This window comes from Eutrigla gurnardus (assembly GCF_963514095.1).
Source record: "Eutrigla gurnardus genome assembly, chromosome: 9".
NCBI classification, from domain to species: Eukaryota; Metazoa; Chordata; class Actinopteri; order Perciformes; family Triglidae; genus Eutrigla; species Eutrigla gurnardus.
Genome location: NC_139923.1, coordinates 15042767 through 15060561, shown reverse-complemented (window position 1 = coordinate 15060561; position 17795 = coordinate 15042767). Strand labels below are relative to the sequence as shown.

Genomic DNA, 17795 nt, shown 5'->3' with positions numbered 1-17795 from the left:
CAGCTTGAAGAGTTCACCTGAAATTCAACAGCTCCAGGAAAAGGCTTACGTTTCCAATAAACGACGCAAATCTCAAAGTGTGATTTTCAACAGGTTAGATAGTACAGCTCCTTGTAAATTGCCACTGACTCCATGGGTAAAAAGTGATCGTTTTGCACACAATCATTTCACAGAGACAGATGATTCCAAGTTTTATTTGGTACAGCACAGTACATCATACTGTATGTTCACATCAGGATTCGGGATCTGAACTAAGTCACAACAGATATGTCTGTGTCCAACGTTACACTTATTTTGGTTTAATTGATAAGCTAAGATAAATCGGTTTGTTGAAGAATAAAAACACTGATATACTCACTGATTTGCTTCAACTGCCCTCCACATAATTACTCATGTTTGCTTCATGGTGAAATTTCTGCATATTCTGAATGTAATAGTAAAAGAATTCCAGCACACAACAGTCGCATCCAAGTTGACTTCATTCATTTATTACCGTGTACAAAATGTACAAACTTTGAGCCAGCTAGGTGTTTCACTTTTGGGTGCCATCGCGCTCACTCATCCACTTTCATATTCTGTAGCATGTTCACCGAATAGTGTGTGTTTGTCCATGAGAGTACCAGTTGTTCCGTGAGAGAACAGATTTGGACACAAAAATCTGCTCTCAGAGTTGAAAAGCAAATCTTGACCTTTTAAAAAAAGGTCATGGTCAACATTTTATAAACTCCACCTCTACCTCTATCTTATTCCTCATCATTTCTTATAATAATTTCTACTGCTTTCACAGCTTATTTTCCCTAAAATTGTGTAATTTCTCATGTTTTTTTCTCAAGTACATTTCTGAAAAAAAAAAAAAAAAAACCCTGTTGCATGAAATACAGCCAGAAACCTCTGCAAAGCTGTCTGAGACTTTATATTCGGGTGGCTGCCAAAATCACCCACTTGATAAGTAACTCATAACGGCAACTTACCAACTCATTAAACTAGCAAATCAACAAACAGGTTGATGATGAATTAATCAAACAATGAAATTGTTTGCTCTGCGTAAGTTATTGACAGGTCCTGCTGTTCAGAGAATTGTACAGAGAATATTTACAGTGAGAAATCTCATTCATTCAACTTTCACTGAGTCTCATAAAAGCAAGATTCTTACATCAGACAGTTCTGACAGAAGTCATTGATTGCTCTAGAGAAGAACACAAACCCAAGCCTGCAAAAAGGGGTGTGCATCTTTTGCAGCTTGGTCCTGGCAGAGAAGCCAGCCTATTCAGTGTCATACTGTAGATCTCACTTGTTTCTCAGTACAGTTTCTTTGCCATGTGTCAGCTACAGATGAGGATTGTTTTTTTTCTTTTCGTTTCTATGTTTAAGGTGCACTGGATTCAAATGATTAGCACAGAAGTGACTGAAGACTCCCAAAAGTGCATAAGTGCTGATTATTTCAATCCAGGTTTGTTGCAGTGACTTCGATCACGTCTGGAACTTGGATTCTACATTAATCATCGATTGGAACAGCACAATCATATTAGTATATCTGATACTGCCGTGGTGGTGTTGTTGTACAGTGGCTCTCAAACTTAAGGTTGTGACAAGACCTTTTGGTGTCTTGAAAGATGTCAGTACATTCCACCAGTGCCATGTCTATTCTACCTGTTGTTAATGATATTTGGGATTTAATGCAATACTGTAAGCCTCGAGGCCTCTGGTAATTCAAATAAAACAAAACCTGATTTCACCTCTATATTGTAGGTTAAGAGGGGTAACATCTGCTCAATGCTATTATATGGTTACGACCAAAGATGATTGAGGATCACTGTTTGTTGCTAGTCTGAAGCACACAATTATAGTCCTTAGAGACCAAATAAATGAAATAAAAACTACTGAGGAAAACAGATATAGAAAAATACCCTAACAATATTGCAAAATTCTATGTAACAATGTGTTTGACTTCAGAGAATCCAGCTGCAATCGAAAACACTTATTTATTGGGCCGTTTTGGACTTTGAGTGTCACTCTAGAGCCTTAAGTCACTTGATCATCATCTTACTTTGTGTGCAGTTCTGGAAACTGATTGCAGAAAATGTCATCTGTGCATTGAGATAATGCTCCCAAATTGTAGATCACGGCTATAAATTAGACAGTAAAAGTGTGTATGAACTACCATCGGAAGGTGCAGGGTGACACTCAAAGATCCAAAACATCAAACATCATTCAATTACGCTATGACTGTCTAAATGTGCTTTATTGTGTGTGTGGGGGGGCGGGGGGATGTTATCTTTTTGGTTGGGCATTTGCATTGGTGATCATGCATCTTTAAAAGAGGGGGATCCTTTGTGGCTCTTTGTTGTATGTCCTTTTCATTCCTGCTCAGAGCAGCTTCCTCTGTTCCTGTTGGCTGCTGACCCCTTTACTTCTTCTCCTGAGGGATCGTTTGTGTAGCCTGTTGCTGTTGGCACCGGCTGAGGGAGTAAAGGTACGAATACTGATGACATCAGATAAACATAGGATGCCAATAAGACGTATAAATTACCCTAGAGTGAGTGGTGTGGCTAAAAGGATCCATTTCAGAAGCTAATTCACGAGTGTAATGTTGAATGTTGAGGAGGTGTATTTTACACGCTTTACAATTTGTGCCCCGTTTGTTTGCAAGGTTGAAATCTCCCTCAATTAGTTTGGGTTCTCCATCTATTCTCCATTTTTTCTTCATCAATGAAGTGGATTAAAAACACTTGGGGTGCCAAGTTGGCATGGGGGCTTAAGGCTTCAACAATGAACTGCAACGTCCTCGGTTTGAGTTCAACCGGGGACATTTGTTGCATGTGTATTGTGATATACTGTATAGTGAGAGTGAATTTTGCACATACTGACATAAAGGGATTTACTTTGAGGTTACTTCCATTTCGTCTTGTCTCATTACTTAATGGGACACTTTTTATTTGGTCACCATGAGCAGGAGATTTACAGTGCAAATGGTTTACCTTGTTACTTTGAATGAGGAGCCTTTCTTAATGTTGTCTTCACTATCAAAATCCTTCATGCCTTCAAATCACGAATCACTATTTCTCAGGTTTCTGTAGCTCCCAACGCTGCAATGTCTAGGTACATCTCTGTCAACTACAACATAGCCATGGCAGCTACATTTTCACCATTATCTCATGGTACCTTAACAATGCTTGATTTGTGCCAAGAGAACACACATTTATTAGATCCAAAATATCTGATATGTGACAAAGTTACTTTTCAGCTCAACATTTCTGTTCATATAGATTTGCATTTGTGCCAAAAATGTGTCTGAGGTTGCTTAATTCAGCTGTTAACTGAGGTGCAATTGCATATTATTGTTTTAAGACACACACGTTTAAATTATGGATGGTAAATCCACATGTTAACATTTCTCTGCAAGCTTACCTTCTGTACATTCGACTTGTGGCTCCTCCCACTGTCCGTCTGGCATGCAGCGTATGACTGGTAGGTGGCGCTGTGTGTAGCCTGCATCACACTGGTAGCGGACTATAGAGTTGACAGGGTATTGCTCTCTGCTGCTGCCCATTGCCCGGCCGTGTTCCACCTCAGGAGGAGCTCCGCACATGACTGAAAAAGAAAACACAAGTCACAGTCACAGTCAGTAGTTACAAAGGTCATCTTGGTCAAGATTGTTGGCCAACCCAGTTAACATACCAGGTCCAGTCTTGCAGGTGAAGGGAAGGTGGTAATTGCAGGGTACGTCATTCCACTGTCCGCCCTCGTGCCAGATCATCACAACACAATCCTCCTCAGAATTGAAGTAGTTATCTGGTTGGTTGGGCCTCCAGTTCTCAAAGGTCTGAAGAAGTTCCAAAAACAATAAATTAATCCATAAAGAAGATAAATATAGATAGATAGTTGTTGAGCAACCCGACTGACCAGAGGACTCCTGTCTGTCCAACGGAACTCATTCTGCACGTCCTTGTCATTAAGTCCAATCCATTGGTAGTCCTGGCCATTGGCTGCATTGCAAAGAAAAATAGATTTTAACTTTTCGAATTATTTTTTACAGTATATGTCCTCCTTGGTAGTACGCTTGGACCCCATTAAAATGGCTGAAGTAGTAACAAGATGCTTGCTGAGGTCCTGGGTTGGCCTGTCTCACCCAACATGTGGGCAAGGATAGATACAATGAGCATGTGTTCGAAGAGATAAATGCATTGATGACTTTCAACAAGAAAATATCCTTGGTTAAAGTCATCAGACATAATAACTTCAAAACAGTTTTTTACTTTTCTTTGAAAGGGCAGTTCCCTTGTACTTCAGTCCTTGTTACATAGTGGTTATTATTGATACACCCAGGCAACCATCTGAAGTCAATAGTTCAGTGAAAGGGATATTATCACTCACCGGAACACTGGAACAGTGATGTAGCATTTACAGTTTTCAAAATTATCCCCTAACTTATACTGTCCCACCTACTAATGAATATTTTTATATTCTATATATTGACTACTGCTAGGTGTTTACAGACACACAACATACAGGTACACTTACATCCTTAGGAATTTTCACACACTCAAATGCCCTCGACCGATCCCGCACTAGCTAGACACACACGCACACGCACACGCACACACACGCACACACACACACACACACACACACACACACACACACACACACACACACACACACACACACACACACTCACAGTTAACAAACTGCTGCTCTTCCTGGGAGCCGATGCTGACCAGGTGGGCGTTGAGCTCCTGACAGCGCTGCTCAGCCTCAGACCAGGTGTCTCTCTCAGCAAAGTGGAGGTAACAGCTGCCCATGAACTCCAACCATCCCTCTGCACAGCCCTGCACAGCTACACACAAAAACATCTCACATTAAAAACACATGGACAAAAGCATAAAAACTACACAAAATCCAACACAAACTAAATGGCATTAAAAACGATACTGTGGGGTTTGTCATGGTAGTTTGGGACTCACGTGTTGAGCAGGCTTGACCAGTGAAACCATGAGGACACTGACACACAGCAAGGTCTTCCTGCACAGAGCAGGATCCAGAACCACATGGGTTTGGATCACAGGGGTCTGCAGAGGCTGACAGGAGAGAGAAAAAATATTTATTTTGAACTGATTATGTAGTTCCAGTTTATTAGTGATGTTGCATCAAGGGAAATTGCTAAGATACTTTGGTGGACAAATATGTGTATTTCCCAAAATGTTAATTATGTTAATATGGCAGCTTTTTTGGCCTTATGAAACTGTATGATATCAGCAGAACTACAGAAAAGTTAACACTTAAACCAAATACCTTGCACTACTTCAGGCTGCTCCACCACAGCAGGAGTTGCTAATGACACTGACGGTGCTGTGGTTGGGCTGGTATAGACTGCGTCTGGAGTCACTGCATACATTGTAGGTCCTGCACGGCTTTCCTGAACCTCCTCCCCGAATCCTGATTGGCCAAGACTGGCGATATACTCGGGCGGTAAGGCAACAGAAAGCTTCTCAGCGGTTGGTTTTTCATGAGGGTCTCCACTTCCTGAGACATGCAAGCTTTGATCCAAAGTGCCACTGAATTCATGATGGATCCCTGACCCACTTCCTAACCCACTGACCTCCACCACCCCACGGCCCTGTTCAGGGTGGCGTACCAGTGGTGTTTCTGTCACTTCCATCAGGTTGTTGTCTGTTAGGTAGATGACATCACCACGATGCAGGATATAGTCCCCAGAGGCAGAGCCGCTGCCTGAGACACCAGAGGGAAAACCACTTGGAAAACCACTGTGGAACCCGGATCCAAAAGGCCGATATCCAGACACCTCCTGCTCACCAGACGACTGGACTGTCAAGTCAACGGTACTGTGGTCGACAAATGAGATGCCAGGAAATCCTGACCCTGACCCTGACCCTGACCCGGACATGCTTCCAGATCCAGAGGTACTTGATTCCAAGAAACCCCCACTGGTTTCAATGCCTCCCTGGCCTAACTCTTGCTCCATGGGTTTTTGGTGAGTTTTCGACACCTCCTCCATCACCCCATCCACCATGATGATCAAGTCCACGCCACTACCACTGATGTCCCCACTTCCACTGATAAACCCTGATCCTGATCCTGATCCTACACTGAAGCCAGAGTGTTGTCTGTCTAACCCCTCCCCAGATCCAGAGGCACTACCCAGTTCTCCAGATGTGACGATGACAGCACTTCCCCCTTCTGCCTCCTGCTGAACTCCAGAGGCAGACTGGTCCCCAGAGAAGATGTCGGTGTGTCCACTGAAGATGATAGTCTGTCCTGAACCGGAGGCGTCACCGCTGGTACCAGAAGTGCTGGACACCCCTGAGATCTCCCCACTGGCTGAATGATCAGCTGAACCAGAGCCGGACACATCAACAGGGACTGGAGGTAAAATCTCACTCACTGGTGGTAATATTAAAAAGAAGTATTACAAGTATGTTATATAATTTGTTATCTTGTTCATTGAAGTGAAACATTTTGTATATAACTGTGGCCTTTGCATTGACACAATTATTTCTGGTTGTCTTACCAGGGGGAGTAACTTGGTGAGTTGTGATGGTTGTCTTGTTGATAAACTCCTCAATTTCCGTGATATTAACACTGGTTTCAGTTTCATTGTAGTATACAGTAGTTTCAACTAAAATGAGGAAACAAGAGATGATGACGATGCTAGAAATAACAAACTACTACAAATTTTAAATAATATTCAGGGCCATGTATTTGGAGAAATATTAAGACTGTAGAACCAAGCTAAGGTAATAACTAGCATGATAACAGATGTCATGCATCTGTCTCACCTGTGGGAGCAACGTGATCAACTGCGACTGTTGTCTTGTTGATGACATCCACCGTCACGATCGTCAGATTCACACTGGTTTCATGCTCAACATGAACAACAGGAACTTCAGCTGAAAAAGTAAAAATTAAGTAACAGATAAGTTAAGCCAGTGTACCTTTTTAAAGAAATGGCAATCGGAACACGTTGGTGAATTTGGCTGAAATTTGTTTTGTTAAGGGGACTTTGTTAAATAGGTCTTCCTCTAAAATCTAAATATAGCAATGGAAAACCCTTTTCTACCTCTAAAACAGTAAGCATCGTAGCGTGAATGTTCATCAGGAAATCCTGTCTGGTTGGGGTAGGCATAGATAATCTGGACCCCAACTTGACCGCCTCCACAGTGGGACCTCGGGGTTGTGATGGGGTAGCGGACGCTGCGGTCCATCAACCAGCCTGGACGGCACTTGTCAAGTCCTTGGTTCCAGGCAGAAAACAGTTGCCCGGTGGTGGCCAAGGTGGTGTTGAGTTTCTGACAGTGCTGCACAGCCTCCTCATAGGAGAAGCTGTCATAGTCACTGGTGAAGAAGACTTCACCTGGAAGAAGCATTCAGAAACATTTAGAAGAGCTCAAACATGCCAGATACAGTGGATAGGTAGGTAGATAGACATATAAGTGAGTAAGTTCCTCACCTTGCAGATGTTCCACATAACAATATACATCATAACGTTCGCTAGCTGGTCTCATTCCGTAGGACCTGACTCCTGGGAGTTGTGGCAGATTACCAGCACAGTTATCTCTGGGTGACACGATGGGATACCTGCACATGAAAGAGAATATTGGTACCACAGAAATAGAATAGGAGGAGAAGGACATTTAACTGTTTTTCATGTTCATTTGTCAAGTACAAAAGAAAATGGTGATTGTTGTTTGTTAGTGGAGACAATACCGTCAATGGGGCTGTAAAGGGTTTTTGCAGTCGAGAGCAGTAGGCAAGGTTGGCTAGTTTGTTAGCTTATTCTTCTTCTGGGTAGTGAGGTGGAAAGACTGATAGACCCAGCGCCTCTGCTGGCCACCAGCCCACAGTTCATTTTCTGCTGGTTTGATTACACCATGCTTTAATGCTATACTAAAGGGGGCATTAGCTCAGGAGGTAGAGCGGGTTGGCTGGCAACCGCAAGATTGCCACTTCCTAGCTGAGTGCCTGGTGTCCCTGAGCAAGACACCTCACCCTAATTGCTCCTGACGAGCTGGCTGTCGCCCTGCTGTTGACTCTGCCGTCGGTGTGTGAATATGTGTATGAATGGGTGATTGTCAGTCATTCCTGTAAAGCACTTTGGATAAAAGCCCTATATAAATGAGGACCATTTACCATCTAGCAGAAAATATCCCCCCCAAAAATATCACTCTCAATCTAATGATACCAATGTGCTTTTCTACTCTGTGACAAGAGTCTTTGGATGAAGCATTAAGTTGTTACATTTTACTAATTTACTGTGGCTGTCTATGCTTCATAATATTACTACTTGCGTCTTGCCCTTAATCGGATGAGTGAAGTTATCCCGCTAAAATGGTTGCAATGGCAAAGGTTCACACTCTGAATATCCTGCTCTGTTGATTTGAATGGGAATGGTCATTCTAATGCCATTTTATTTCTGTGACAGGTACAATATATTAATGCTTTGCTTTAGCATAATATCTCTCCAGGAATCACAACACATTGGTCTATATCCTACACATGCCTCATGCTTACCTGACAGTCTGGTCGCGGAGCCAGCCAGCATCACATTGGTGCAAGCCTTTCTCAAAGGCTGCCTGCAGCTGCTTGGAGCTGGCGATGAATGCCCCAACACTCTGGCAGGCCTGCTGAGCCTCCTCAAAGGTCAGAGTGTATCGACCGGTGATGGGTCGGTAGTGGAAGACCACACCTGGGAAATTAAAGGGTGGGAAGAATAAAAAAAGATTCCTTTTATGTTATTTTTCTTCAAGCTCAGCCTGTTACATCCATCTTTATTTTCTCATTATGCATTTTTTCCAGATGCTAATCCTGGTCATTAACTCATAGTTTGAATTTTGTAAGTATTTTATTGGTTGTCCTGTGGTTATGTACCGGTCAGATTAGCCAGTCACAGCAATAACAGAGTGAGACTCCTGGACAATAAGTGAGCCATAGCATGATGTATTTAAGTCAAAATACATGTCAGGAATAAACATAACAGTGCTGACACTTACACTCTGCTGAATACTTGAATGTATTTTGGTTGGGATATTTCCTGCTTTTGCACTGAATATCTTACAGAAATATCATTTTTATTAATTTTTTTGTATGAATGTATTCTCACAGTTTAAGGACGCATTCCAAAGGGTTTTGGTATTGATCAAGTGCATAACCAACTTACCCGTGGGACCCATGGCAGCATCTATCTCTGTCATACGTGGGGAGAAGGTGTCGATTTGTCCACCCTTGATCTCCTCTCCCCCAGGTGAGGGAGTGGGGCTCGGGTACATCCCAGGGGCGGGTGTCATGCGGATGATGTCTGGGAAAGGGGTGGTCCTCATGGGCACCGCATCGAGATCCTCACCAGCTGAGGAGACAAGATTGCATAACTGCTTGATAGAAAGTTTGAGGAAATATATCCACCCATAGATAGTATTATTATAAAACAGCTGGTAATAATATGAAGCTTCCAGAATTCACTGAACATGTATCAAGTATCTCCAGGTCGATTTCTTCTCAAATCTCCAGGACAGATTTACTGTACCTTGGAAGCAGACAGCATCGTAGTGAGAGTCTGGGTAGGGGTATCCTGTCTGGTTGGGGAACAGGTAGACAGTTCTCACACCCAGGAGCCCCCCTCCACACTGAGGCCTAGCGATGTTGATGGGGTAGCGCACACTCCTGTCCGCCAGCCAGCCAGCATTACACACATCCATGCCAGCCTGCCAGGCGAGGTAAAGCTCCCCGGTGGTTGCGAGTCGGGAACCGAGTTTGGCACACTGATCCCCTGCTTCATAGAAACTAAACTTCTCTACAGACGTGGAGTAGAAGACCCTGCCTGGGAGGAGAGAGGAGGGTAAACAAACACATTGACAGTCTATAGAGTCCTGTTTACATTATGGAGGTTTTTTGTGGGTCTGTTAGGTTTTGTTGTTACCCTTCTTAGATGAGCATACCTGAAAGCTTCTCAGCAAAACAGTACACATCATAGGTCTCGTTGACATCTCTCACACCATAGGTTCTCACTCCAGGGAAATTCTCCTTGTCTCCAAAGCAACGATCTCGTGGTTGTTGGATGGGGTACCTTGAGATATCAAGTGAGATGTCATATTTTACTGTTATTTTATACTTGTCAAATGGTTAAACGGTGTATGATCTCTCAAGCTATCTCTTTTTATTCATCTAACATCCAATTCTCTCAAGAATTGGACTATGAATGCCTTTGAGAATAGACTGTCTGGAAATGTGTCCATTCTAAACAGCTATAAACACACCTCTTAGATGTGATTCGGTTCAACCCCTGGTGGATTTCGTTTCGGCAGCTGTGAGTGTAGTAATTATACTCTGGTCCAGACCAAAACAACCAGTCCAAGACCGCTTACGAGAGGTGGTATACCCTAATGTGATTCGAGTGCAATGATTAAATAATCTGATGCAATTGCAGGAAGGGGACCAAACGCAGTGGCTCAGAGGCCAGCCAACAAAAAGGATCAGCCTGCAGCCTGCCCTTTCCTCTTTGTGTCGAGTGACTTTTCTCTGTGTGCTGGGGTTTCTTCCAACCATCTAAATACTAGCTGGTTTGGTGAATTATAAATCTTAAATTGCCTATTGGTGTGACTGTAAATTAGTTTGATTGCGATCTGTCCATAGTGATCAATACAAACTGTTAAGAAATGAAAGATGGATGAATGAACATTACCTGACAGTCTGATCAGAGAGCCATCCAGCATCACACTGGTGGTATCCATCATCATAAGCAGCCTGCAACTGGGCTGGAGTGGCGATGGTGGCGCTGTTCTGGATGCAGGCTGCCTTTGCCTTCTCAAATGTCAGGGTGTAGCGGGTGGAGATGGCTCGGTAGTGGAACACAATACCTGTGAGAAATGGATGAAATGTCTTTGAAGATATTATGCCAATTTTTGTTAGCTCTTCTCAAACAGTATTTGTGCTTGGATTTGCCCAGACCTCTATTAGCTTGATAAAAACAGTGGGCTTGTAAGCCCATTGTAACTCAATTAGTTTATGCTATGAATGCTGGTTTGCTCTCCAAACCAAACACAGGTGATGTCTCCAGAGGCAGGGCATTTAGACCTACAGCCAACTGAATGACAAGAACATATTTCAGAAAGGTCTTGATATAAGTATTTTTGATAGAGGTTTTACCCCAGTGTCCATGTGCACTAAGAGCATAGTTGTTGAGGAAATTATAAAAATAAAGCTTTGCCAACACTTGTGATTTGGCTGCAAAAAGATAGTCTTTAGGTTGACAGAACCATTGACTACAGGGTTGTTCTTTGTACTAATGGACACTTGGTTAATATGTAATACATTTTAATATAGTGAAGTAAATTGAATAAAACCTAATGTTTCTATGGCGTACCTTGAACCTTGATGTCCACAGAGTTATAGTTGTCCTCAATGCCGTGCATCACCTCGCAGCGGTAGGTACCAGAATCTTTGGCCCTTAGCTCTGTTATCTCTATGGAGGCATCAGTGGGCACGAGTGGGTAGTTGATCATCGTCACTCTGTCCAAATACTCTGTCTCCACGTGAACTTTTCCCTCAGATGCCACCAGGATTGTGGTGACTTTCTCCTTGGTGACGTAGGTCCATTTGATTCGATGGGAGAGCGTGGCAACGGTTGGGGGTTTGGGGTCAATGACTGTGTTGTCCTGGAAGTAACAAGGTACCACTACCTTGCTGCCAAGCAGAGGACGAAGAGGCATCTCCATAGGGATGCTGACACGCAACGTGCCATCCATGTCTATGTTGAAGATAGGTCAAGATGTTAGTCATTTTCTTTGTCAGCGATGATACAACCTACAGTCCAGATTTCAAACATCGATAGTGGCTGAACTACCAAACAATATAGTAGCAAATATTAGTTGTAGCTCAAGGACACAAGCAAAATGCGGTCAAGTGAAGTCAAGGGTTGAACCACCAACCCTACATAGAATTACTGAACAATTTGCAGACCCCACCCAAAAAAGACATTTAAATCTTGGCCACTTACTGTACGATAACTTTGTTCTAATATTACTTGTCACTTTGTTGGGAGAATATTACATATATATTCCAATATATTTTAAATAGATGGTTAAAAAGATAGGAAAAAAGAGATAGGAAAAGAATCAGTCACTTAAGCCAAAAAATGCAACAAAAAAAAAATGTGACTTGGTCATACATCAACATAATTAAGTCATAATCAGAAAGTAGAATACACAAAAAGAACTGACGAATACCTTTATGATTAAGATGCATAACTTTCTTATTATCTTCTGCAGCTTTCCAAAGGGACAGCTATTTAATATGTGATGGTATTTTATTTTGTTTAATGGTATAAAAGACAGTTATTTAATTTATACACAACACACAAAAATAAAGATAAGAATTCATTTAATAAACCACTCTTACCGTCATGGTCTTCAAGCTCAAGCAATACTGTTGCCGAGATGAGGGGCAAGGACACACACAGCAGAAACAGGGGGGTCATCGTTACCTGAAAAATACCCAAATCGACAACCATGAAATCAAATTTGATTGGATGATACAATAACTGACAGAAATGATGGACAAAGCTCAACGTTAGTGATATTTGCAAGCCTTACATGACTGACTGATTTGTTGACTGATCAGATGATGGCCGAGGGTATGAGGGAATGTAAAATGACAACTGTCGAGCTTTACCAAAAATGCTGCACTGAATGAACAATAAAGTAAGTGTTAGAATGAATAAGTGGGTTTTTATAGTTTCCTATGCCCATGAATGCCACTGTTTTTTCCCTAACTGTACGCTTCATATTCCTTGTTATCCAGGATTCTAAGTGTTTAGTTATTACCTCAGCCTTGTTGGCTAAAATGGAAAGCGGATGTCAAGAGTCTTTAGTATCATTCGGAAATACCATACATCCACGCTGAGGAATGAAAGCTCCTCTGTCAATTGTCTGTGGAAATGGAAATGTCTTTAGTACCAAAATTAATTTCAGGGCTGAGCGAGAGAAGAAGGATTTATTAATTTCAAATGCTTTTCCATTTGTCCTTGATTTACTTTTCCTTTTTCTGCCAATTTTCTTTTAAAGGCCAATGATTGAGAAATAGTTGCAGACACACAGAAAGTTATTATATAGTTCCTAAAATCAAATGGTGCTTTTGAGGGTAAAATAAACTGGGGGTTTTGTCTTTTTTTGGGGTCACTGAATGTCAGATTTGACCATAAATACCATTAAGCATTACCAACCCCTAAGCTGCTGTATCACAAACCCACAACTGTCAAACACTGATTACCACATTACTTTTTTTCTCTCAGCTTTCCACTGCTGTGACGTGCAGCTAAGTCCAAACATATGAAACTGTTGAGAGCCCCAACTGAACTCTCATTGTGCTGCATTCACAAGCCCCAGGACAGGCTGCAGAACGGCTTCCGTTCATTTCAAACTGCCACACAGAGACATTTACAACCAATAAACCGGGAGCTCACAAAAAGCATTTGCAGTGGCTGACCTGCGGTTGGTAGCCTGGTGAAAGACTGAAAAGAGAAATGCAGCGAACATTTAAGTTCAAGTGACTCAGCTTAAAAAACAGCATGATGTATTCACTGATATACTCTGGTACTTTATTATATTGTGGGTCTGTACTACAAACTGCAGGAATGTGTGTGTGTGTCTCTCAGGGTTCCTCAGATCGAGCACATACAGTAGCCTACAGTAGACTAATATTTGCCCTGCTGTCTATGATCTGTCTAAGAATGTTTGCTTAGTTTGGGAGGAAACACAAAATACCACAGCATATATAGACAAATAGACCAATCATACACCGTCACACTATATTATCAGTCAGTTCTCGACTTTTGGAGTACCTCTTTCATTTTCTTTTTTGGTTCGTTCCTGCCTTTTCCACAATGACTTTACTGGATTATTACTAAGTTATTATTATTATAATTTTTTTTCCTGAATTGCCTTCCAAGAAAAACCTCCCATAAATATAGTGCATGTGTTGCAAGAAAAATAGTGAGAGTTAATGCAACATATTTGTAATGGTCAATAGAGACTATTGCTCGTGAATAAATTGGTATCTCTCCATCTTCAATGGTGGATTTCCTCTTTTATGACGGTTGAAAGTTGTTTCAAAATGTTGACTCTACAATGACGCGCTACGATTTTAAGGCATATACACCAAAATCTGCGTATCATTGATGCCTTTTCACATATTCATGAGAACATGTAATTTAATTGTAATTAATCTTGCCATGAGATCAGAAGCACTGTATTAAATATATTTCCAAAGAAGAGCACCTTAACAACAGCTGAAAACATTGTTTTTGCTGACCCCCAGTGGTTTAACTTCTCCCCTTCCTGGAGTGATGTAGAACACCAGTGTGCGTCAGTACAATGTGACACTTGCAGGTACAACAGTGTTGCCTGTGTCCATACATTTTGAATCTGCCAACTCGTTCAAGCTGACTGGTTTGTGTCAACTTACAATGCCTTTAGATTACGACGGATACGTCGGCTTCTTGTGATTGGTGGGGAAAAGTGACATCACATTCTCATTCCAACTTGTCACATATTGAAGGTTGGCCCTTTTTAACTTTCTAATGCACTTGGTATCCCAGCATGTCAAACTATGACAAGACTACTACACATTAAACACATGGTTAACATTTTCTTAGGTTTAGGCGACAAAACCCCTTTCTTACTGGAAAAAGTATGTTAAGTGAAACGTAAACTAACATAAGTATGGAAAGCACGTATCTTCAAATCAAATTAACTCAACAGCACTCAAACACCACTCTCCCTGTTGAAAGTCCTATGTTTTGTGACCCATCGACTTCCCCTCAGTCTTCATAATCTGTCATCACACTCTTGGTGCATTTTTAAAATATATATACAGTACATAATAATAATAATAATTACACAGAAGACAAACTAAGAACTAAGTGGAATGAAAAAAACATGGGTGTTTGATGAAACTATTTTTGCAGCCCATTCCACTATAATCAGTCTGCTATAGAGTTTCTCTTTCATTACTGTTAAACTGGTTTTATGCATATTTTGCAGTGACACAAATTGTCCTTTTTTTTTGTCATTCAAAAATAAAAATGCCATGGATAATTTTTCACAGTGGACACACAAATTGAATGCATTAATGTGATAATGCAATGGTCAGAACTGTTAATATTAAACATAATATTAAATATTAATAAATATCACTCATTGTAGGTGGATGGGTCCAACAACACAAGACTTGTGACATGAGACTGGTGTTCAAGACCATGTTTCACAAACTGCTGAGAGACTGTATTCCTGAATCATATGTTATTTTGCATGACATTACAATGCCATATGTCACAGAAGAGGTAGGCCTCCCAAAAATGGATAAAGACAGCAAGAACAAGCAAGCAAGGAAACTTGTACTTTCATTCTCTCAAAATGTATTTACACAGAGCAGCAAAAACCTCTCCCCATTTCTCTGCAAGCCAACGTAAACCTCGACTCCTCATTGCTTACTACCCGATCATTGAGTAGACCCTCGACTTTCTTTAAATGCATCATTTAAACTGTGGCCACTTCATAACGTGCCCTAGCATTCATGAGCAAACCACACCGGGCCAGGTCAAGCCAGTCAGACCTCTCTCCACAGTGTTCCCATTCAGTCGGTGGGGTGGCTGCTTGCTGCCCTGTTCGGCCGCTGTGGTATGTTCCGCTCCCAGCTGAGGTGGAGGGCAATAAGGCCTTGGTCTGTTCCAGCAATGGATAGGGGCAGGGCCTTGGGGGGTGCGACCCTGCCAAGGTAAACACAAGGCGGGCATCCAGGGGAGGCTCACCACCTCCCACTCTCCCCCAACCCTCCAGAGTCCCTCAGCAGACGAACAGAGTTGACATTGATACGCATACACAGAAACACAGACCAACACTCATAGATTAACGCGGGGATGTGTCGGAGCGCACGTCTGATGCCCCTGGTGAAGAAAACGCCTGGGACTGTGTGTACATGCGTCGCTATAGACAAATACTGTAAGGCCTGTGTTTGAGAACACACACAGACTCTTGTACAGTAAGGAAAAAAATTATATTCACAGGTGCTTATGGGTGCATGAGCACATGCCGACATACAAAGACATGCTTGAGCAGCATGAGAACATTAGTTTAAATATATACAAATAAGTCGACACACACACCATGTGAGACTAACTTACGGGTTATCCTGCATATAAAAAGTGCAGTTGTTTCATTTCCGACATCTGAAAATTACAATTCCTGACATGTACTCAACTGAAGTTACCATGGTAACAGGATGTCACTTTTGACAGTAGTTTCCTATATTGCGAGTAACAATGTTCACTCAGTAATCAAACATAGTTTTCCACTGCTCAGAGGCTTGAATTTGAAAATATTTAAGATTTTAAAACTAAAGCTTTCTTTAGTTGGTCTGGCACCATTTTGTAAAACGAATTATGTGACAGTGTTGCAGTTCTATATATGTTTTTATTCTTATAAATCATCGGGCAGCCTGCAATTTCTGATGAAGATTTGTGTTTGTCATTGCTTTTTTAATATATATCTTAGTTGGCATAATCTCACCAGAGATTCCCAACCTAGACATTGGACCCCCACTGGATGTTCCCAAAGGAAGATACAAGACAGGAAAGCAGAAAAAAATAATTCTGCTACACAAAGTTTTTAACCTTTTTAGGCCTCTAAAATCTATGAAAAATGTAATTGCTCTTTGATTGAAGTGGTTATAATTGGCAGACATACGTAACTGGTGAAAAGGAGTCACAAGTCGACATGGCTTTGTTTTAAAGCATAAAGGTTTAGACCACACTGGCATACTATGGTGAAATGAGATTCAGACACTGAATCATTTATGTGATGCAATTTCTGACATGCCACTCTCCATGTGGTGAAGCCATCCAGAATGCAAACTGACAAACATATTAATATGATCAATTTCTATTGGATTTTTACAATTTCCTTCTCTTATGGTAGATACATTACACACGTGAAACCACTGTGGAATCACACACAGCACAGAGTTAAATGAGCACATCAACAATTAGTTAGTTGTAAAGAGAACATGACTCTATTAACACTTATATTCAATTCAGCAAAACTCAGAAAGCCTACCAGACACCCAGCAGACAAATCACAGCTCCCACTAGGACATCTGAGTTAAAGTGATACGTTTTGTTTTTTGAATTTGCATTCTCAACTTCTCAGAGATCAAAACCGTTGGTTATCAAAAAAGAAACGTCAAACCGTTACCTTTGCTGAGTACAGTACCTGAACCAATACCTGTCCCCTCAATCAGAGGATGAAGAAGTGTCAAGAAGTATATCCCCTAAAACCCTTTCACAATATTCCTTGTTAGGGACTCCAGTGGTGAGTTGGAAACGTACCGTTGATGCTCCAAAGCTCCCAGTGCCAGCGACTCCAGGGGCCTCTCACTGCCTGAGTAGGAGAGCAGAAAGAAGCTTTATTCAATCTACCACACATTTAGATGTTGGAAAGAGAGGGAGGGAGAAAGAGAGAGAGAGGGATGTGAACCTTTCCTGCCAGTTGGTGAGGTCATACAGACAGCCTTGAATATCAAAGCTGAAGCAGAGAATCAGATAACATCTTTAAAAAACGCAGAAGAAAAGATTCTTGCTACTACTGGACAATGTCAGATTACATCGGTCTATCTGCAGTTATTTGTCACACTTGTTTGAATGGAGCTAGATGCTTTATGGAGCAGGCATAAGGCATGAGACATGAGAGGAAGAAGTTATTTTGCATTTCAAGGATAAAGTTGAAATTTCA

At 41.6% G+C, this 17795-nt stretch overlaps 1 protein-coding gene across 1 annotated transcript; it reads right to left on the bottom strand.

The window, feature by feature from the left end:
• Positions 1 to 178: 178 nt before the first annotated feature.
• Positions 179 to 17454, bottom strand: acanb (aggrecan b). The gene is made up of 19 exons (XM_084017480.1): positions 17393 to 17454; positions 12409 to 12493; positions 11375 to 11758; positions 10694 to 10868; positions 9951 to 10078; positions 9539 to 9832; positions 9176 to 9361; positions 8530 to 8704; positions 7469 to 7596; positions 7079 to 7372; positions 6798 to 6908; positions 6530 to 6637; positions 5293 to 6402; positions 4965 to 5078; positions 4679 to 4837; positions 3904 to 3986; positions 3679 to 3823; positions 3409 to 3591; positions 179 to 2459 (listed from the first exon to the last, which is right to left on the bottom strand). The coding sequence occupies exons 2-19, from the start codon at positions 12485 to 12487 to the stop codon at positions 2368 to 2370; spliced, it is 3948 nt and encodes a 1315-aa protein (XP_083873606.1). The 5' UTR covers positions 12488 to 12493; positions 17393 to 17454; the 3' UTR covers positions 179 to 2367.
• Positions 17455 to 17795: the final 341 nt, after the last annotated feature.

Bases quoted from the DNA above. Each gene is read 5' to 3' on its own strand.
- acanb (XM_084017480.1), bottom strand. From the start codon at position 12,487: ATGACCCCCCTGTTTCTGCTGTGTGTGTCCTTGCCCCTCATCTCGGCA. The intron at 9,362-9,538 runs GTACAGTAAATC...TTGTCTCCTCAG, and splicing joins CGATGCTGTCTGCTTCCAAG to CTGGTGAGGATCTCGATGCG. The intron at 5,079-5,292 runs GTATTTGGTTTA...CTCTCCTGTCAG, and splicing joins GCAGCCTGAAGTAGTGCAAG to CCTCTGCAGACCCCTGTGAT.